At 39.9% G+C, this 23263-nt stretch overlaps 2 protein-coding genes across 3 annotated transcripts in view; both read right to left on the reverse strand.

Annotated features, from left to right (window-relative positions):
- Positions 1-1131: 1131 nt before the first annotated feature.
- LOC121516473 (myosin-2 heavy chain-like) lies at positions 1132-22671 on the reverse strand. 2 transcript variants are annotated; one of them, XM_041797774.1, is made up of 20 exons: positions 22573-22671; positions 21914-22472; positions 20526-20738; positions 20069-20208; positions 17680-18525; positions 15336-15821; positions 13883-15235; positions 13688-13774; positions 13148-13303; positions 12384-12500; positions 12029-12151; positions 11883-11939; positions 11231-11770; positions 10058-10294; positions 9227-9932; positions 6268-6398; positions 6138-6191; positions 5877-6035; positions 5718-5762; positions 1132-2069 (listed from the first exon to the last, which is right to left on the reverse strand). In XM_041797774.1, the coding sequence occupies exons 4-18, from the start codon at positions 20129-20131 to the stop codon at positions 5907-5909; spliced, it is 5085 nt and encodes a 1694-aa protein (XP_041653708.1). In that variant the 5' UTR covers positions 20132-20208; positions 20526-20738; positions 21914-22472; positions 22573-22671; the 3' UTR covers positions 1132-2069; positions 5718-5762; positions 5877-5906. The 2 variants fall into 2 exon arrangements, with proteins under 2 accessions (XP_041653708.1, XP_041653707.1); XM_041797773.1 differs by having other exon boundaries at positions 13688-15235.
- Positions 22672-22796: 125 nt separating this feature from the next.
- jakmip1 (janus kinase and microtubule interacting protein 1) overlaps positions 22797-23263 on the reverse strand; it is a 36299-nt gene continuing 35832 nt past the window's right edge. Inside the window, exon 21 of the mRNA XM_041797775.1 lies at positions 22797-22868. Within this exon, the coding sequence (XP_041653709.1) occupies positions 22797-22868 (72 nt within the window). The remainder of the gene's footprint in view (positions 22869-23263) is intronic.

Consider the following 23263-nt stretch of genomic DNA (forward strand, 5'->3'; position numbering starts at 1 on the left):
CTGACCACACCCCTCTCAGGAAATGGATGTGGCAGTCCTGATGTTACAACATCATTTAGCAGACTCTTTTATCCAAAGTTAAGGACTTTGCCCAAAGGCCCAAACTGTACATCGGACTTGACTGGGATTTGAACCATCAATCTCCCAAATCAAAGTCAGCACTGAGCTATCCAGCATCTCAGCTGCCAGCTGAGAGGAAGATCAGGAGACAAGGTCAGATCTTTCTTCCAAGGGAGGGCCAACCAAACCTCGGGGTGGGGTGAACTCCCCACATGAGGTCATGAGGGGAAAATCTGAGAATAGCTTGTTTCAGCACACATTTTCTGAAAGGTGGAGAAAGAGAGGGAGGAGGGAATGGATTTTTCTGGTACATGAGGGGATTGTGGACAGGCCAGGGGCACATATTTTTGTTGGAAAAACCTGAAAAGGTGATAATGTCCCCTCTAAGTCCATGCTGACTTACAGTGACAAGTAATAGAATTTTGGAGGTTATACATCAAAGGTCAAGGTAATGGGTCCTATGTTCATGCCTTACTTATAAAAGCAATATTTCAAGAACAGTCTGAGGGATTTCCTTCAAATTTGGCAAAAATGTATACTTTTACTCGAGGAAGAATCATTTAGATTTGTGAAGTCAAAGTTCAAAGCCATTTAGCCATTTGCCTTTAAGATACCTCCAATTACACTACCACAAATACTACCCTTGTCTGTTTTACCCACCAATCTACTTACAGAGGTTCACAACTGCTAGGCAGAGGTTCTAGTTGTCTATTGGTTATGAATGTATATTTGGAAGAAAAGAGATAAATTTTAGTGCAGCTGCAAAACAAACATTTGAATTTCAAGTTATTTCTCCCTTGGACAGAAATGGGTAAACTATCTCCAATCTGGATCCATTTAAACCAGTTTAAAGTTCGACCAGTTGAAGTTCATTGATGTGACATCACTTCACATGTACACACTGAAACTGAAATTACATTTCATATTATATAAACATTTATTCTCTGTACAGCCTTTAGGATCAATTGGATATCAATATTTTCATTACAGATAGAAAAATACTTCTGCTGCACCAATTTTCACTTCACACCCGTATCCCACACACATTAAGTAGCAAAAGAACCTCTTGTGTGTATATACATTGTATATAACAAATGAAAAAAAAGTGAGCGTGCATAATATCTGTTAGGTATGAAAAACAAATTGTCACTCATACAAAAAATGCACAGAATGTGGTACACTGGCATATTTTTATAATAATCTCTACAAAAAATATCTGTGATAATCTCTTTTTTAATTGGATCATCTTGATTTTTATAATGAGTGTGTGCAAATAGTAAAACTTAAATAACACCTGGTTTCTGTTTGTAAAGTAATCCCGTAGTTCTATGCAGAGTTAGTCTTTGGAGTGATTTAACTGTTCTCATATTTGGCTTCGTGTGAAAAAATCAAGTATAATGACCTCCAGTACAATGTTGTCGACATCTCATACAGTGTGTTAAAAAAGGCTTTTCATCAGCTGCTCATGTCATAGTCCAAAGAAGCAGATGAAGCCGTACAAACGTGACCTCCCAGTAAACACAGTGTTAAAGTTTGCGGCAGATGCAGACATTCCTTTCAAAGATGTCAGTCCTGTGATGTTTTTAAAAGTTAAGATACGTGTGTCACAGGCAGCTTTTGACAACATGATTGGTCTTTTCTTCATAAAGTTTGTCATGATTTGTTTGATTGGCGTCTTCCCTTTGTAAACATATCATCCCATCCATTAAAGAGGTGTATCCAGTTGGTGAGACTTGGAAACAGAAACTCCTTCCAACATTATCTTCCTCTGCTTAAATGCAGATTAAGATATTTACGTGGTGTTTTGTTTGACATCTTCAGTTATTTGTGGTGAGGTTTTCCGTGGCCACAGGTTCATTGGCTAAAAATGACAACGTGAGAAGAGTTTTTTCTGATTGGTTGACCTGAGCCTGAGGGTGTCCCAGCAGTGTGGTGGAGTCTCCCTGCTGTCTGCTGAGGTGGAGGTTAGGACACTCCCTCAGAGGGCTGCAGCTAAAGATGGCTGTAGACTGGAGGGCACACACACACAGGACACACAGGGTAGAGGAGAAAGTAGAACATGAAACAAGAGTTCGTTTGAGAGTTTCTTCAAGGCCTACAAAACATGATTGAAAATGATAAGACACTGCAATCGAGCTCTTCTGGGAGTTTTTTATCTGGTCACTAATCAGACTGAATTAATACTGATCCCTCTGTATCATCTCTTAAAGCAAACAAGAACATCAAATACAAAAAAAACTATTTTTGTGTATTAACTACTGGCTTGTAACCACTGCCGCTTGATATGTGTCAGACAGTGATGAACAGCACAGAATTAGAATCAGACAAACCTGAATGACCTCCCAGGGAGGAAATCTAAAAATGATCTTGCAAAAAATCGAAGCTGTCTACATTTTTCCATGGTATGTGATATTTGATTTAAAAAATCAGGAGTTTTGCTACATAAAACACTACCCACATACACTATATAGACAAAAGTATTTGGCCACCTGTCATTTACACCAAAAAGGACTGTGATGATACTGTATTCAAGTACATGTACTTTAATAAGAAGTTGGTCTCTTTTTGTGTTAATAGGGTTGATGTCAGGGGAGGATGGGGGCCACATCATGAGTTTCCCTCCTTTTATGCCCATTGCAGCCAATGACACAGAGGTATTCTTTGCAGCATGAGATGGTGTACTGCATGAAGATAATTTTGCTACGGATGCCACGGTTCTTTTTGTACCATGGAAGAAAGTGGTCAGTCAGAAAGTCTTTACTTTGACAAGGTCATTTTTACACCTTCAGGGACCTACAAGCTCTCTTCCTATGATTCAGGCCCAAAACATGACTCCACCACCTCCTTGCTGACATCACAGCCTTGTTGGGACATGATGGCTATCCACCAACCATCCACTACTCCACCTATCTGGACCATCCAGGGTTGCACGGCACTCATCAGTAAACAAGACTGTTTGAAAATGAGTCTTCATGTATTTCTGGGCCCACTGCAACCATTTCTGCTTGTGAGCATTGGTTATGGGTGGCTGAGTAGTAGGTTTATGCCCGACTGCAAGCCTGTGGAGGATCCTACACCTTGAGGTTCATGGGACCCCTGAGGCACCAGCAGCTTCAAATACCTGTTTGCTGCTTCGTAATGGCATTTTAGCAGCTGCTCTCTTAATCTGATGAATTTGTCTGGCAGAAACCTTCCTCATTATGCCTTTATCTGCAGGAACCCATCTGTGCTCTGAATGAGCCACAAATTTCTTCACAGTACAATGATCACACTAAAGTTTTCCTGAAATATCTAATGTTTTCATACCTGTCCAAGGCATTGCACTATTTAATGCTTTTCCTCAGCAGAGATCCCTTTTCTTTCCCATACTGCTTGAAACCTGTGGCCTGCTTAATAATGTGGAACGTCCTTCTTAAGTTGTTTTCCTTTAATTGGGCTCACCTGGCAAAATAATTATCACAGGTGTCTGAGATTGATTTCAGTGATCCAAAGAGCCCTGAGTCACAAAAGTATCCATGAGTTTAATTGAAAAACAAAAAAACAGAATGTTTATGGCACTAAAATCCAATTTGCATAATCATTTGGAGCGCGGTATAAACCTTACTTTGTGCACCGGGGCACAGTCATGTAAACACAACCACAAACTGTTGCCACCTTCTGATGCCAAACAGAGAGGCGTGATTCGTGACTCCACAGAACAAGTTTCCACGATTCCACAGTCCAGTGTCAGAGTGCCTTACACAGCTCCATCCAACGCTTGGCATTGGACTTCTTGATCTGAGACAGTTGACTGTGGACTATCCAGCTGGGATGAAATTTTACAAATCATCTTATTGCAAAGGTGGCATCCATCACAGCACCACGCTTGAAGTCACTGAGCTCTTCAGAACGACCAATTTGGTATCACAAATGTTTGCAAATGGAGACTGCATGACGTGGTGCTTTATTTTATATACCTGTGGCAACGGGTGTGATTGAAACACCTGAATCAATAATTAACAGGTATGACCAAATACTTTTGTCCCAATAGTGTATGAAGAGAACATTGAACTTCAACAAAAGAGTCTCTCTTCTTCCACAGGAGTGTCAAAACCAATGTAATGTGAAAACTCCTCACAGGTTTTAAAGGTGACGTTTATTTCAATCATTAAAGAATTTAATGATACTTTTTTTACTCTAATAACTTTAAAGGTTGTCAAACTGTTTCAGTGCTTTTCAGTACCACAGCATTTTAACAAAAGTTTATTTAAAAAAATCATCAATTATGTTGGAAGAATTAAAGCTGTTAAAAGAACATGTTTTGTAAAACAGGTATGTGACTGCTATTCGTTACCAAATGCTAAATTTTACAATTTGGACAGTGTGTAGTCATGTGCAAGAAGTTTGCTTGATTATTTTTAATTATTGAAAACCAGAATGTGCCCATTGAGAAATGCCTAGGACTTCAGTGTTTTTTGTTGTCTTGATATTTAAACAGATATCAATCCACTTCATTCCCACCGCTCATATAATGCTTCATGTGAATCCTGGGAGTAACTTCCAGTGTCTGTTGTGCCTGAATGAGGAACTGGCATTTTCCATATTAATGAGCTACTAATCCTGATTATTAGAGCGATGCAGATATAAAAATGTATAGACGTTATCTATTACATCCCAATGGGGATAATGTTATTATTCCTCTGCCTCCAACAATTGATGGATAAGAGCACAATAAGAAGAAATGACCTCAAATAAGGTAAATGGGCATTTTAAGCTAACTGTACCAACTCGATATCAGTATTGATTACATGATTGTAAAGATGACTGTTAACAAGTGAGGTGGGATATACCCTTATTTACTTTAAAACACACATAGAGCCTCATCAGAGCCTTAACATACTTAGCTTTAAGTTTCAGTGCTGTTAACTTGTGGCTAAATGTGTATTATACTATGAAGTCTCCACAAAAACATAAACAGCTAATATGGCTCACTGCTCTCTATTTTAAAATAAGCTCAGTTAAGGCTCAACATAAATATTAGTATACTTAAAAAGGCCCTAAACCTGAGTAGGTTGTAGCATGTCTGCTAATTTTAAATATATTTTTTCTATGGGAAATAAATGCAGTGTGCCTTGGATTCCTTTCTTGAAGGACAGTTGCAGTTTGATTTTTCTGAACATAAAATTTTTGGATTGAACTCCTGTTTTTACTCATACGAACACTCCTTCACAAGGGGAATTGAGCAAAGCAGACCCAAAATTTCCTAAGAGCACCTGTATGTGACACTCTAAAACCCCAGCAGCGTTCTGTTAACAGCTGTTAACAGAACTCAGCAAGGATATTTCAAGGAAAATACTTCTCACTTACTACCTAAATATAATGTAAATCAACAACTGATTTAAAAAAATGAGGAAGTATTTGTTCAATTAGGGGCTATTCCTTTCAAAATAATCCCCATAAGTGGTTAGTCACTATGGTTAGCAATTGTGAGAAACATTTTTCCGACTTTTCTTTATCTCTTGAAGTTTGACCCATAATAATTTCTACAGTAGAGCCTCCAGGAATAGCAGATGAAAGTGGACATGGTTTGATTTTTACTAATATCATGACAAAGTTTAGAAATCTGGTATCATGACAATCCTAACTTGAACTATCTAAGTGTTACAGAAACAACTTACCATCCAAGCCTTGTCACTGGATATGAATGTTTGACTGAGAAGTTTCTGTAAAATAAAATAAAAATAAATGTGATGCAATCAAAGCAAACATACAGTAAAAAAATGTCTAATATAGTTATTAATTTTTGGTCTGATTACTTGATTTAATACAGCACTTACATGTTGACCTCTGCCACCATACATTTCTTTCTAATCGTGGTGCGTGATGTCTGAACTCCGGTACAGTGCATGGACACTATCTGAACTGAGACCATTAGAGCCCAGTGTTTGAACGCTGATGTGGACGGGGACACTCAAGTCAACATTTTCCAGAATACACTAAAAGAAAAAACAAACACTATGAAGCACACGTAGACCTGTAATTAAATTTGGAGGATGCAATAGTGCACAGCTGTTAAGGCTCAGCAGAAAATCTGGTACCTTAGTGCATGCTGAGCTCATGACAGATTTGTGGAAGTCTCCATCGACAAACACCTGACAGGGGACAGTAAATCTTTTCAGACAAATAAATCTTCTGAATTTAATGTCTTGCTGCTGTTGTTCTGCTTACCCGGTATCCATAAACAAATGTGCCGTTGCTGCAGCCCAGCTCATCCAGCGGTGGCCTCTCCCAGCCAATGAGGAGGCTACTCTGTCCCACTGTTTTGATGACCTCAACAGAGCGGACCTCGGCTGGCGCTCCTAATGAGGTAAGAGGACAAACAAATGAAGCACAGTCCTATTGTTCTTGTACAGCCTGTTCCTCGTAATGCTGTCACAGTGCACCCTACTTCTATATATAATGGCAGATTACTTTCACATACATATAGAGTGCTGTGAAATACAGGTACATCTAAAAAAATTAGAATATCATGAAAAGTTCAATATGTTTTGTCAAACATTTCAGAAAGTGAAACCCATATATTATATAGACTCATTACACATAGAGTGAGACATTTCAAGCTTTTTTTCTTTAAATGTTGATGATTAGGGCTTACAGATAATGAAAACCCAAAATTCAGTGTCTCAGAAAATTAGAATATTACATAAGATTGATAAAAACTGATATTTTAAACTGCAATGTCAGGCTTCTGAAAAGTATGTTCATTTCTATGCACTCAATACTTGGTTGGGCCTCCCTTGCGTGAATTATTGCATCAGTGCGGTGTGGCATGGAGGCAATCAGCCTGTGGCACTGCTCAGGTGTAATGGAAGCCCAGGTTGCTTTGATAGCGGCCTTCAGGTCATCTGCATTGTTGGGTCTGGTGTCTCTCATTTTCCTCTTGACAATACCCCATAGATTCTCTATGGGGTTCAGGTCAGCCCAGTTTGCTGGTCAATCAAGCACAGTAACACCATGGTCATTAAACCAGCTTTTGGTACCTTTGGCAGTGTGGGCAGGTGCCAAGTCCTGCTGGAAAATAAAATCAATACACTACAATAACTTTACAATACAATAACTTTATTTATCCCCACAGGGAAATTCAATAAATCCGCATCTCCATAAAGCTTGTCAGCAGAAGGAAGCATGAAGTGCAGTAAAATGTCCTGGTAGATGGCTGCGTTGACTGTGGACTTCAGAAAACACAGTGGACCAACACCAGCAGATGCCATGGCAGCCCAAATCATCACCGACTGTGGAAACCTCACACTGGACTTCAAGAAACATGGATTCTGTGCCTCTCCAATCTTCCTCCAGACTCTAGGACCTTGATTTCCAAATGACATGCAAAATTTACTTTCATCTGAAAAGAGGACTTTAGACCACTGAGCAACAGTCCAGCTCTTTTTCTCCACAGCCCAGGTAAGACGCTTCTGACGTTGTCTTCGGTTCAGAAGGGATGAGGGACGAGGGATGCCACATTTATAGTCCATGTTTAGGATTGGTCTGTATTCAGACCCCCTTCACTTTTTTCAATGTTGTTGATTCATTTTTTTCTCATTACTCTACGCTCAGTACCCCATAATGACAAAGTGGAAACAGAATATAAGAATTTTTTGCAAATTTATGAAAAAAGGAAAAAGAAATATCAAATAAGTAGTCAGGCCATTTGCAACACTTGAAATCTATCTCAGGTTCCTCCCCGCCATGGCTCTGACTGCCTCCTGTTGTTTTTCTCTGTTTCCCTTGTGTTACCTCCCCCTGAGCTCTAAAGATCCTGTGTGGAGATGGGTCAGAGTTCCAGAAGGACAGCTTTTACCGCAGCCCTCCACCAATTTGGGCTATATAGCTGAGTGGTTAGACGGAAGCCTCTTCTCATTGCAAAAAACATGAAAGCCCACTTGGAGTTTACATAAAAGCACCTGAAGGACTCTCATACTTGAGAAACAAGATTCTCTGATCTGATGAAACCAAGATGGCTCTGTCTGGCTCCAATTCTAAAAGATATGTCCTGAGGAACCCACGCACTAATTACCATCTGCCCAATACCATCTCAACAGTGAAGCATAGTGGTGGCAGCATCATACTGTGGGGGTGTTTTTCAGCAGCAGGGACTGGGAGACTGGTCAGGGTTGAGGGAAAGCTGAATGGGGAAAAGGGCAAAGATATCCTCAGTGAAAACCTGCTCAACAGGGCTCAGGACCTTAGACTGGGCTGAAGATTCAGCATGACAATGAACCTAAGCCCACAGCAAAGACAACACAGGAGTGGCTTAGAGACAACTCTGTGAATTTCTAGCGTGGTCCAACCAGAGCCCTGACTTGAAGTCTGACAAACATCTCTGGAGAGACCTGAAAAGAACCGACCACTGATGGTCCCCATCCAAAATGACTGAGCTTGAGAGGATTTGCCAAGAAGAACTGCAGAAAATCCCCCAACCCAGGTGTGCAGAGCTTGTTGTGTCAAATTTAAAAAGACTTACAGCTGTAATTGCTGCTAAAGGTGCTTCAACTCAGTGCTGAGTAAGGGTCTGAATACTTATGTCAAACTCAGTTTTCTCTTTTGATTCAATTTGCAAAAAACTCTGTTTTTACTTTGCCACAATGGGGTACTAAGAGTAGATTAACAAAAGAAAAAAATAATTCAAATGATTCTAGCATCAGGCTGCAATATAACATGAATACTTTCTGAATGCAAAATACCTTTTCCACTTTAAAGTGCTTCCTCATAACCACTGAAGAACAAAAAAAAAAAAATCTGAAGACAGAACCAAGTGTGAAGATTTGTTGTCATGCACTGCAGTGTGATGCTGTGTTTGCAATCAACAGAGAAGCGTCAAACTACATGAATTTATGCTTGAATTTCCTACAATATCATTCCACTGAAAGAGAGGGTTGCCCACATCTATGCTGGATGTAATGACATTGTAGCAGCATAAAAGCAAGAAAGTAATATTGTGCAATCATTAACTGTGATATTATGCACCAAGGCAATGCGAGGAGCTTGTATAGATGTTCAGGAAGTGCTGCTTTATTGTCACATCAATAAAACAGCATTTCAACTTTCTATAAAACAACACTTCCTTCTACTCAGATTTTAAACAGCTGTGAGTGGAAATTATCTCTGTTATTGGATATAAATACATTACCTGGTTTGGGTTTTGTTGTTTTGGTCTTTTCTTGAGCAATAGTGGACTTTGTGGCACCCTGGAAATGTCTCATAGGAGAGCAGTGAGCAGGTTGAGTCCAGGAGGCAGCAGCTACACGTCTGTCATACTTAAAGGCAGCACCATGGGTTTTAGGAGGTGTGTTTAAATGATGAACCTCTGGGGCAGCTGTGTCTGAGGCAGTGTTTTTGGGATTAGTGTCAGAGCAGATTAAGACATCAGAGTCAAAGCTTGTGGTCCTTGGAGGTAAAGGAGTGGAAGTCCTCAGCTGAACATCAGATATGTCAGTGGGAGCAGCATCTTTCTTTGTTACTTTTGGAGACTTTGTCAGTTTGTATTTTGCTTTGTCAAATTCAGTGAAAGAGGGGCAAGAAAGAGCAGGATTTTTAGATTTAGATATGTCTGCTTTAAAGTGATGATTTGTCAGTATGTTGGGTCTGAATTTAACATGAACAGATCGTGAAGTGACAGCAGTGTAAAGTGTGGTCTTGGCTTCAGGTGTGCCTGTCACAGCGGGAGTGGATGTATCTTTGCTCAAAGAAGGGGGGACTTTGTTGGAGTTGGTTTGTGGTTTATTGTCACTCATGCACTGGGTTTTTGTTAGAGAGGCTGGTCCCAGGTCTACTGCAGGAGCTGAATATGAGAGACATTTCCTGGGCTGCTGTCCTCGTCCTCTGTTCACTGGAGCCTTAAATCAAAGAGAAACACCCTGGTCATGATATGGCTTTATGGGTCCTTGTTAAAAAGCATCGTCCTCCTTGATGAAAAATAAATCAAAGTAATGTTATTTCTTATTCATCCTCTGCAGTCTACCTGATAGCTGCTCTTCAGAGTCTTCTGTAGTTGCTCTTGTAGGTTCAGGATCTTCTCAGGACTGCTCATCCTTCTGCTCACACTGACTCGTGTGAAGGGAAGAGGAGTAGGACTGTGTGAGGATTCAGATGATTTGGAAAGGTCAGGGAAGGACTTTCCCTTCAAGTCTGGTTGATGATTTCCTAATTTCTCTGATGCTCTGGTCCTTTGGATTGGTCCAGTGGCAGAGGGAGAGCGCTGTGGTGGAAATGAGAAAAGCTGTACTTATAATAGTTCTTTCAATATCTAAAACACAAGCAATTTAAGGTTTTTCTTTACCATTTCCAATACATTAATGCAAGTCAGTGTTAATTCAATTGACTTAAACTATGACTTTAAAGAGTTTCTACCTTTTTTCCATGAGAAAGGCGAGACTAGTACTATCTAAAAAATAGATCATTGATGAAAAAAAGTCTATTTTGTTTTCTTCAAGGAGACTAAAGCAAGATTAACACAAATCTAGTTTTTTTTAGGCATTCAAAATTTACATATTTCTGTATTTGTAGCACTTTGGCCTCTTTGCTGTGGAAAGCAGACTGAATAAAACTGTACTGTTTTTTTGTCAACAAAAACTGGACTAAAACTATAAAGGAGAAAAATTGACTTAAATGGAGCTTAAATTAAAGAACATTTATCCTTAAGTCTCAAATAAAAAATAACTGAAAAAATGAACATCGATGCAAGTTTATCTGTGAGAAATCAAAAACATAATGTGATGTAAATCTTTGTAGTAAGTTATTCATTTAATCAATTACTGCATGCGTTTTCATTTGCATGAGTTGCATATTGTCAGTCATTTACTCTTCAAACATAACTTCATATTTGCTTTCCTCAAGTTACACCATTTGGGAACCACTGACTCATGAGTTTTCTCTCCATACTTTCCCAACAATTGCTCAATGATCATGAGTAGAGATCATCAGATCAGTTATAAGATGAGTTTATAGGGTGGTAGCTGCATAATATTGTGCAGAGCCAAATCATTTATATAAAACAACTCACTCTGTCAACTGGCAGTAAATAAGATGTTGAGCAATGGAACACATATCAAATGACCTTGTTCTGTAAATCTTCTGTGAAAGTCACATAACACTTTTATAAAAGCAATAAACAGTTGTGTTTTTATCATCTCACCTGTACTGCATCAACCCTACTCCTCTCTTCCAGTGCTGAAACAACAGCTGAAGAAGTCTCTTCGACACTGACATGCTCTTGCAAAGGGGACCGTATATCTCTCATCAGTGTTGCTGTTGGTGAAGGTAGGACTTCATTGCTGATATTTTGATGATCTGATGTGGATTCAATGGTGGCTGAGGACATTTCAGGGCTTTTGAGTTCTTTACATATACCAGCAGATTCAGGTGTAACGACATTTTGGTACTGCTGATTTACAAGTGGGGATAAAGTGGAGAAGCTCTGATCAGGTGTGAATCCACTGGTGTAGTCTTGAAGTTTTGAAATAAATCCAGATGTAAACCCAGTACTGCAATCTAGAGTCCTGCACCCTGGTGTGAATGCTCTGATGTAGTCCTGCAGCACAGGATCACTGAGTAGCTCCTCTACCTGCTGGGTGAGGGAGGGATCCATGTGGCCTTGTCTATGCATGGCCTTCATCATCTGAGCTATGAAACCATTCCTCTCCTGACACTTCATCACCAGACATGACAGCTTGGCCTGTTATTGGTCAAAGCACATGTCAGTTAGACTAAAAAAAGGCTCAAGTCACACACAATAAATAGGTTTCAGATGATTTCAACAAATCATGCAGGAACTTTTTTCTCCTCACCTTTAAAGGAGCTACATCCAGATCATTCTGGCTCCTCTTTTTCAGGAGAGCATCATACTGCAAAATGATAACAAAAGAAAACCAATAAAACTCTGCCAGACAAACTCATAAAATAAGATCGATTGCAAATTCTCCTACAATCCCACCTTTGCTCTGACATCATTGTAGTGTGTCCTGAGTGAGACAAGAACAGTGCCCGCATCTTCTTTGCTGTCCTGCCCTTGTCTTAGAGTGATATATGCAGAGTTAAGCTCCTCTAGTGCCACTGTCTGTAAGTTTTAATATTTATTAGTTTAAACAGACACATACACAACCAAACAGAAGCAGACCAATCATGACAATGGCTTTTTAATGCTGCCTGATTAATTTATTATGCATTACTTTTATTTTTTTTAATTTCAATTTAGTCAGCATCAGTTCAACATTTCACATAGGGATATAATCAAGAATCAGATAGTTAATTTAATTCATGTGAGAATCGTGGCATCTTAGCATTCTTACCTTAGCTTTGAGCTGAGCTATGAGGATATTGTATTGCTCCTCTATTTGTGCCTTCAGTGACAGAGCATCAGTCTTCTCTCTGAGCACATCTTTGAGTTTACTCTGCAGCTCCTTCACCTGCAGCAGACAGAAGAACTAGATAAATCTAACAGATAGGACTAGACACAATGTTTATGTTTGCAACAAGGGTAACAAGGTAATTTGGGAGTAAATAAATATAAAAAAATACCCAAAAGACTGGATAAATTTGTGCCTTTTACTTTCAGTACCTAATTTAAAGCTCAGGTTTGCATTTGTTCGAAAACATTTCCTTCAGCAGCAGAACATGTTTGTGTTTGGTGTCAGGCGTCGCTCTCATCACTCCCTGCAGATTTATTAAACATGTAGAATCGAGGAGTGTTGATAATGCTGATCTTAAACCTTTGCTGGAGCTTACAGCAGGATGCTGGAATAGCAGTTGGTTAAGAGCACTTATGCAGTAGATGCACTGATTCAGGCAGAGCTGGCAAAAGCAGAGTAGAGGGTGGGATGGGAAATCTTGCAGCTTAAATAAAGTGCCACATTGGGAGGATATATGTCAGGTAATTGAATTATGATGCATATCAGGTGGGAAATCAGTGTAGCTAAAGTGGTCTGCCTGAACTAGCCAGCGGGCGTCTCTCCATGTGTGTATTCTGAATGAATCTTTCTGACAATAAATGAGGTGCAGCAGGCAAACAAGATTCTACTATGTTAGAGTTAATAGCAGTCATTTAATGTAATACCTGGGTTGAGAGGCAATCATTTTCCTTCCTGGTTTCTCCCATCTGATTGGTTACATCCATAAGCCTGATAAGCTTATCAGTTGCATGGGATGCCTTTATCTCTGCCTCCTCTACCCTGGCTTCTGATTGTTGCAGCTCATTCTGCAGCCTGTGTGTCTGAACATGACATAAATGTAAACATTAACACATTATGTTAGACCTGTGTCAGCACAAAAAAAGCAAAAGAGTTTTGAAAAAATCTAAATGTATTGTACTGTTATACTGTACATTCATTCACTCATGACCACAGATGTGTACGCATAACAAGAACAGGTCTTATTAGGGCTGTCAGAGTTATGCATTAATCTGGATTAATTAAGGCCCAAAACTAGTGCATCAATTCTTTAACCATTATTAATTGCATGCTTTATGTCCCTTTCAGCATAAACAAATTCTGAAATCCGTTGCAATTAGAAATTTTAATCAGTTGGCAGCCCTAATCTTATTCTCCTCCTATTTATCTTATCTTGGGTTGCAAAAACTAATAATTCAAAGACTTACATCAAATTTTCTTTTGACCAGTTCATCTTGTGACCTCATTAGTTCTGCTTTCAAAGCTTCATTTTCCTGCAGCAGATCACTTTCCTCCTGTTTTCCATCAAAACCATGTTGTGTAAGTCCATAGACAAGACAAAAGTAATCAATCTTGTCGCTAAATGTGGTAATACTATAGGAAAAGTCCATTAGTCTTAATACCTGCATGGCTCCATGGGCTTTAAGTTGATATCTTTGTGTCTCATTCTGCTGAGCTGTAGTGGCACTGTTGGTATTCATCAAATTCAGCCTCTGGTTCCTCCCCTCTGTTTGTATTTGACCTTGGTTTTCTGCTTGTAGGCTGTTTCTTTCCTCTCTTAGGTCCTTAAGTAACACCTTTGTTTGTGTTTCTTCATGTTTTAAACATCTCACCGCTTGTTCAATTCTCTCTTTTTCTTCCCTTAAACGGCTAACGGACTTTTCTAACTTCCCCTGCTCTTCTTGTAAAGTGTAACGTGATTGTTCTTCGTCTCTCTGCTCCCTTAAAGACTTCAGAGCAGCAGTCAGTTCATTTCTCTCTTGTTTAGAATCAAGCACTGCCTGGTTTAACTGCTCCCTCTCTATCCGTAAACTTTGTAGTGACTCAAAGATTTGATGTCTTTCTTCTTTCCCACTTGAGACAGATTCAAACAGGGTCTCTTTTTCTGCTTTGAGACCAGATAAACACTTTGTCAGCTGCTCCCTCTCGTCTCGTAGGTTACTCATAGACCTTAATAACTGATCTCTCTCATCTCTCAGCCCGCAGATGGTCCTGGTAAGCTGCTCCTTCTCTTGTCTGACACCAGCCAGAGACTGAGAGATGCTGTCTTTCTCTTCTTTCAGCCCCCAAACTGTCCGGGTTAACTGCTGTTTTACTTCTGTCTGTGTTTTGACCGACAGGGCTGCCTCTCTCTGCTGCTCTCTGAGGGAATTTATGTTGTTCAGCAGTTCATCGTGTTGTGTTTTGAGGCTCTGAAACTGTTGGCTGTTCTGCAACAGATCACAGTCAGTGATTTGTTGAGATTTTGGCACTAGCTTTTGACTGGACATCAGCTCTGGTTCACCCTCTTTCAGCACACTTTGCACCACATTTACCACACATTCACCTAGATCATATGATTGAAAACATCCTGATATCCCAGCTGAACTTTCATGGTGCAGCTGAGATCCACTCACTACATTGTCAGCCAGTGATTCCTCTGTATGCTGTCCACTCTCCTCAAACCTCTGTTGCAGCTCCATGATGGTGTTGAGATCATCCTCAGTCTTCTTGGTGAGTTCTGTGATCAAACCCCCCTGTTCCTGGTTTTCCTGCTCTAGTCTGACTACATCCGCCTCTAGCTTGTGAATACTATCAATCAGGTGTGTTTTGTTGCTACTGATCTCCTCTTCTCTAAGCTCAATGTGAGCCAGAAACTCAGTTATGCGGTCCGCTAAGGTGCGATTCTCTTGATTAAGGGCCTGGACAAGATCATCCTGAGTGAGGGCGAGGAGGTTGTCACCTTCAGCTCTGCTATTTGTAAGTAGTTTGTTTATCTGAGTAAGAAAAAAGAGAATTTGATCAGTGATAGATGGGACAAGTTTATTTTTGAGCTGTATAGAAACTGTGAGGAATACTGCAACCTGCGTGAAATACCTTTTCTCTTGAAGACTCCTCTGCTTTTTCATTTTCATCTTTCCTGAGCTGGGATGTCAATCGAGTTTTCTCTTGAATCACTGCCTCCAGCTGCTCCTGCGTATGCTGCAGGGCCACCTCCAGGCGATCACGTTCTTCTTTAAGGGCTTCAAGTTCATCTCCAAACCCCAACCTCATGTAGGCCTCCCTCAGGGCGTCAGATTCCTCACTTGCTCTTTCCTCCAGGTTGAGGATCCCCTTGGAGCACCAGGTCCCTATTTTAAACTCATCAAGAGTCTCTGTTGTGAAGTACGGTGACTGGAAATGGGGATCAGTTCTAGAGCCAGTATGGCTGCAGAGTTTCAGACAGTCATCTTTCCGTGGAGATTCTAATTTGGCAAATGGGGTATGGTCCTCTGTAGTGCACTCTGCTGTAGCCTGGTGGTGAAAAGGTGAAGCTGCAGATGAGGGAAGGTGCTCTTTTTCCCTGTTTGAGGTTAGATATGCCTGCACAGAGTCAAAGTTGAAGGAAAAGAAACAAAAAATGCAGTTATTTAAATATGACAGTGACAAGACAATTCACAATATACATCATTGTTCCATATTCATGTCTTACTTGAAGATAAGATTCCTTTGAAAAGACATGAACAATAGGAGTGGTGGTTATATAATGCTCAAAATCCCAGCAACAGAGCACTAGGAGATTTTACTCCCTTTATGCCTTAATACCTTCTCAAAAATATAAAAAGGAATTTACAGCATTAAGTCAATAATAACACCAGATCCAATAGTTATTGAGCCTCTACTTACACATCTGCCAAAAATGAGAAAATAAAGCCCTTAAATTAATTATCTCTTCTAATCCTATACAAATGCTTCTTATGGTAGGTGCAGTAAAATTCTACATTTTTTTCCAAGGTGTAAATAGTTAACCCTTTTACTTTGGAGATATCTTTATTCTACCCTCAAAACTATTTGATGCTTCAACTTTTGTGTTTGACCCTAAAAAAAAAAGTAACTTTATCCTGTCAGAAGAAAGTAGGCTGCTTCTCTGCTGCTTTTTATTAAAAAAGACCAAAGACTCTTTAGTTTGGAGCGAAAACAAAGTGCTACAAAGTAATGTCAGTTAAACCCTTGAAAACGAGATCATTCCTCTCAAGGGGCTATCCCTTAAATAAGATGTCAAATATAAATACATAATGTAAAATGAGTGACTGAATGAATATTCCCCCCATCAAGTCAGTATTTAGTGGATGCACCTTTGGCTACAATCACAGCACTGAGTCTGTGTGGATAGGTCCAATCAGGCTTGCACATCTGGACATTGAAATCTTACTCCATTCTTCTTTGCAAAACTGCTCAAGCTCTGTTGGGTTGCATGGGGATCAGACATGAACAGACCTTTTCAAGTCCAGCCACAAATTCTCTATTGGACTGAGGTCTGGGCTTTGACTTGACCACTCCAGAACATTGACCTTGTTGTCTTTAAATTATTTCTATGTAGCTTTAGCCATATATTTTGTTTCAGTGTCTTGCTGGAAAATAAATCTTCTCCCAAGCTGTAGTTCTCTTGCAGACTGAAAAGGGTTGTTCTCCAGGATTTTCCTGTATTTTGCCACATTTATTTTAACCTCTACCTTCATGAGCCTTCCAGGGTTGGCTACTGAAAAGAATCACCGCAGCATGATGCTGCCACCACCGTACTTCACAGTGAGGATAATGTGTGTTTGGTGCAAGGTTATTATGGTTAACTAAAAACTAACTAAATAACTAAAACTACAATTCAAAAATCATTTTAGTTAACTGAAACTAAATAAAAGCCAAGCTTTACCAAAAAAAACAAAAACTAACTAAAACTTAATAGTGCGCTTACAACAGGACAGGACATATAGGGAGGAAGAGTAAGGGAAGGCATACACCAAGCAGCATTGGGTCTAGGAATTGATCTAGCGACTAGTGAGTCAAAGACTCTTGCCTCTGTAGATGGGCACCTGAACTAAAATGGGGAGAGCAACAGTCTGCTATCTCTCGGTAGCACTACTGTCCAGATGAACAAACTGTTCCCAGGAAGAGCAGCCAGTTGCTTGGGATGTTGCCCTTATTACAGACTGAAGAAGACTAACTGTACCTAATCAATAAGCTTGAATAAGTTAATTCAAAGTTGGTCTGTTTACTATAGGACAAATAGAAAGGAGTAGAAAACAGTGGAGAAAGATGTTAACAGATTACAATCCATATGTTGTGACAGATAAATCTACAAGGGGGACAGGGAACTCCTAAATAGTGTTTGGGTCCTGGTCACTTCGTCGAGGTTCCATTCCACTATTACATCACATTTACAGTACATTATTATCATTTTATTTACCTTCCCAAAGCTCCACTCTGTAGGATGTTCAATGGCAGTGTTCAGTGAGACAGTGTTGAGGGGTTCAGGACAAACAGCAGTACTTTTAGCAGGGAAGCTACTCCCAGGATTGAGACATGTAGACTCAGGGACTTCAGATGACTGACAAGATGTTTGGCTAGCGGCATCTCTAATGATCTGCAGGAGTCTGTAGTTCTCCTCTCTCAGCTCCTCTACCTCCTCCAGCAGAGAGCTTTCAGACCGTTTCAGCTGCTCTACCTCCACCTTCAGTTCCCCTACTGTACAGCCCAGGAGATGGCTGTTCTCCTGGGCCTCCTGGAGCTGCTCCGTTAGCTCCCTCCTCTTCATCGTCCCATCCTCCTCTCTCTCCAGCAGCACTTGGAGATCCTCCTGTAGGCTCAGGATGAAGCCCTGCAGCCTGACTTCATTTGAGTTCTGATTTTCTTGTTGCTTTTTCTCTATGTTACACTCACTCGGCTGCCATTGCTTTCTCTTCTCCTCCTTTCTCTCCTCCTCTCCTTCACCCTCTCCCCTCATGGGAGGAAGCCTCTCCCGTTCTCCGCAGCGTGTTACAGTACCAGCTGTGATTCTGGTCGCACTGATCCCTGTCATGCCAGTGGCAGCACTCACAGTCATGTCCAGTAGTTGCTTTTCTAAAGTGTAGATCCTGTTCTGTAGGCTTTGCTCTCTGTCCCGTGCCAGGCTGAGCTTTTGCTGGAGTTGGCTTTTAAAGTTCTCGAAGTACTGGGACTGGCGACTAATCTCGTCCTCTTTGGCCTGCAGCTGCCTCTGACAGCGCTGCAGTCGCTCCCACCAAACCTGCTCCCCACACTCCTTCTCCTGAGTCTGAGCAGGAAAGAAAAAAAGATGGAAAAAATTTGACAATAATACACTCATACAAAAACAGGTCCTATGGAGTCTGGAAAAACATCCTGTTCATTGTCGTAGTAATACCTGATACAGGTACAACTATTGTCTAAAAGGTGTCTAAAATACATCTTAGTTTGTGTTGTCTTTGCAGATATGGCTACAGTCTTGACTGTAAAATGCATCCATTGTGAGCTTTTTTCACTGTTTTACTGTCAAAAAAGTGGAGAGGTGTGTGCCCTTACAAATCATGCCCAATCAATTTAATTTACCACAGGTGAACTCCAAACAAGGAGTAGAAACATCTCAGCAACGACTAAGAGAAATGGATCGAAATACTCTTCAATATCACTTCTCTCTGGATATATAGTTACCTTTTCCTGGCTCCTCTGAATAGCCAAAAAAAAGTTGTCAAAAATATGTATGTCAACAAAGACCTAGAATTTGGATTAAGGTACAGTGAGGTCTATTAGAATGTTTGATTATGCATAATCTTGTTATAATGTACCATTCCATTTTCTTACCTGTAAATGTAAGGACTGTATCACTGGACAATTAAAAAAAAAAAAACCTCTACAAATGCACTGTATAATCCCTCCAGCAAGTTCAGTATCTGCATGAAGGCATCCTCCAGATGTCTGAGCTCCCTGCCCTGATCATAAAGGAGACCATGAGATACTTGAATTCCTTCACTTGGGGTCAAGACTCACTTAGAGAGCAATATTTCACTTTCCAGCAGAGAATTCTGACCTCAGACTTGGGGATGCTCACCCTCATCTCAGCTGCCTCACAATCAGCTACAAACAGCCCCAGAGCCTGTTGGAGGTAAGAACTACATCATCCGCAACAAGCAGATACTGAGGTCACCAAACTCACCTGGAGAAAACTTTTCCCAAAAGGCGTGATACCCTGATTGTTGGAGCACACTCTCAAGCCTCCCTTTTAAAAACGGGAACTTACCCCAGTCTGCCACTCCACACATACTTTACTAGATCTCCAAGAAACATCGAAGAACAACAAAGACAGCCCTACGATATCTGCAGTGTTTACTGGAAAAAGGTTCTCAGTATGACATCCATATGTCTGTCAGTTAATTTCCTCTTGTTAAAAGTAAAATTCGACTAGAAAGTGTGATTCTATTTTAAATGGTGATGCTGAGGAGTTGCAACTGCTTGATGAGATAGCATAATAGTTGCGTTGACAGATCAAGAATACGTCATTACAGATGTTCTTTTGCAGATGCTCGATGACCTCGAGATAAAAATGTTGATACAAAAAGCAAAATCTTGTCCTGCATGCTCAAAGTGCCTGAAGTAAACTGACAGCAATGATGAGTAAAAAACAGAACAATTTAATTGAATTAAAGTCATTAACCATTATTTTCACCATCTCTTGTAAAAAATATAGCCATTTTAGTCAAGGTCTGCTGTTTGATAAATGAATCTATGTGAATAATGTCAACTGTCAAGGCTCACGCTCTCATTGCACTCTAATGATATATTCATAGACCTTGAAAACTCACCATGGTCCTGACCTCCTCCTTGAGCACTCGGAGTCTCTGGTCCAGCCTCTGTGAATCCTGCATGCTGGGGAGTTTGGAGGCAGAGACTCGCTAATAGAGCTACACCAGCAGACTCCTGTATGACTTCACAAACTTTGATCCTGACAACACAGCACAACACAGGCAAGATCACATGACATGATGTAATTAACTTCTAATGAATATTAACTCCAAAATACAGATGGAAGGTTTAATGGCGTCCTTTGTCGATCAATCTGCAAATATGATTCAGGTTGAATCCTCTAATGTGGAAAATGATAATGTGCATAATAAAGTGAGTATTTCCAGGGTAGATGTCTGGAGCTCGTATGCAAGTGTGCAGCACAGTGTGTGATATATGATAGCACCTTGCCCAAAAGTGAGTGTATAGTAACAGGTAGTGTGTGCCTGTGTGACTGGATCTCCTCCAGTCTCTCACCTGTTCCTGTTCAGGTCGTTGTTGGTCTGCAGGCCTGCTCCTTCACTCTCTTCAGGATCTTCACTCTGTCACACAAAAGATGAGTTCAGATCCAGGTTACTGAGCTCACTGAGTCCATCACCATGGTAACAGAACTGCTTCCGGTAGTCATCCTGTCTGATGAGGTCATATGATGCTCTGCTGGGTATCCTGTGCCCACTAGGTGAGTGTAGCCTGTGATGGAGTGTCAGTAAAACAGAGATGTTTATTTTTACACATTGCGGTGCTTTCTTTTTTCTTAGTACAATGTAAACATTTTAAACACTAACACTGGCAAATACAAACATTTATAAAGATACACGTGCACAAAATACAGTCATCTATTATTCACTATGTCAACAGCTTGGTAGCCAGTTATCTAGCAAAGGTGTCTATCAGGTTACCCCGCCTCCTAATCACCCCCACCCACTCACCTTTTAAAAATCCTTCCATCCAAACCACTCATGTACTTTATACACACCTTTCAAAAACAAGTTTTGAAACCATACATGCACATTTGCATGGGAAAATAAAGCTTTTATATGTTATATTGTGTTTTAAATAAGACAACCGATAAGAATCTGTCCTTTAAGTTAGTCAGTAAGTAAGCTTTGGCAAAAAACTTAGCTCAAAAAGTAAGGACATTTGTGTTTGGGAGATTATTTCTTTGTTGTAACAATGCTTCTTGGAAATAAATCGTATGCTGTTGGAAAACTTGTTTATTTCCCTTTAAAGTGGTGCAACATTGTGAGGAACATGCATTTCTGAGATGAGCAGCAGAGCTGAATATGTGGGTTGCACCCATGAAAAAAATGCCAAATCTTCTCCGTCACTGCCTAACACCTTATTCTGCTATTAATTCTTGTTTGGTGGATTGGATGATTGAAGTTTGAAGAAAAAACACATTGGCAATTTAACAATTGTATTAACTAACAAACAGGAGCCTCAGTAGTGTGTAGAAGAACCATACACAGCCACAACAGCCTAGCACCTCCTCCTCATGCTGTCCCCAGCATGCTCACAGGTCATCCCACAAACACATGTCCCTTACAAATGTGGCACCATTTAAAAGGGAAATAAACCGGCTTTCCAACAGTATAAGATTTACTGCCTAGAAGCATTGTTACAACAAAAACAACAATCTACCAAACACAAATTATCTGACTTTATATGCTAAGTTTATATACAGTATACTGCATCAATAGATAACCATGTTGAATTAGTCTGACAAGAAAATCAGTAGTTAGCTTTTGAAAGGTATTCTAAGTTTCTGTTTTCCAAAAACAGTTTACTTGTATGACCTTAAAATTATTTGGAGTTGTTAACGTATCAAAATATTTGTATTTTTAAAGGTAATAGTAAAGAATAACCTGGTTTTGAGTTCCAACACTCATTGTTCAATCTTCTGAGTGTAACAGCGAGTATCCAGTGAGTTAAGCTCCTGCTCTGTGAACTTGTTTCCTTGGATACTGAAAAGATGCTCGACTTTGCCAAATTCCTCTTTCTCCAGTTGGCACTCTGCTTGCTCACCCATGTACTTTCACTCGTCTTCTTCTTGCACTCTCTTCGTTTCCATTGTCCCACTGGGCCTTGCTTCATTTGTTACTGTGGCTCCTCCCCCTTTAATAAATCCTCTGATTCAGAGTTTTCTCAGTAAATCTGCATGTTTGCTTCTCACAGAGGAGTTATTTTGATCAAGGTTCAAGAACCTCTTTAGTAAATGTTATTTATATATAAATATTACTTTTATTTCATGTCTATCGGGTTATCTATAACATTTTCTAATATGCTTGCATTCCAGTTAAGGGTCTTCTGCAAAAGTGCACATTTATCAAAAAGGCCATAGGGTTTTCGTTGGCTGTCTACAAATGCATAAAAAACAATAAGGTTTTTGTTGAGTCCTTGCTTGTCTCCACAGCACCAAAACGCCTAAGAAAAAGAAAATATGATTACATTATTATCTATTCTTTTGTTCTATCAACACTAGGGCTGAATTCAATACTAGTGATAGAGAAAGTTAAAGTGGTACCTGATGTTGGTCCAGGGTCGCTTTCATTAAGGCCAAAGAATAAATGCTAAAGAGAAAAACAAAAAGAGGAACAAAAACTAAAGGAACAAAGAGGGTTTCATGGACAAAAAAGAAGAAAAAAGAGGTTAATAAAATAAAAAACATCATCTGTGAAGTAGATGGTGGAAATTCTCATGCTCATCTTTGCCTTATAAGTTCTCTTAGAAAAATACAAAATGCATAAATTATACCTTTTCCTCTATTTCCTTTATTTGTCTCTTTTGTAAGTCAATCCTGTCCTCCAGCTCTCTAATTCTCTGCAGGGCAAAGAAAGGAGTGGTTAGGTTCTAAAAATACAGGGATCTTTAAAACTAAGAGCATTTGGCCAGATCTCAGACATTCATTCATAATTTTATATGAGAACAGTAACACTGAACAAAACTGTAATTGACCTATTTTAATGCCAACTCCAAAAGCTCTGCCTCTTTGCCATCAAACCCTGTCTCCATGGTAGCGGTGTCGGGTAAAAATTAGCTACCATGGCAACCAAGTAGCAGATTTAACTGTGAAGTATGTGGCTGAGATGTTAAACTCTGCGGTTTCTTTATTTATCCTTGAAAAAAATGTTTGAGCTCTCATCAGCAGTAAAATAAAACCCTTAACTAAGTAAAAAATATTTTCAAGTATTTCAGGTTAAGACAATGGCACAGAG

Source organism: Cheilinus undulatus, linkage group 10 (assembly GCF_018320785.1).
Source record: "Cheilinus undulatus linkage group 10, ASM1832078v1, whole genome shotgun sequence".
NCBI classification, from domain to species: domain Eukaryota; kingdom Metazoa; phylum Chordata; class Actinopteri; order Labriformes; family Labridae; genus Cheilinus; species Cheilinus undulatus.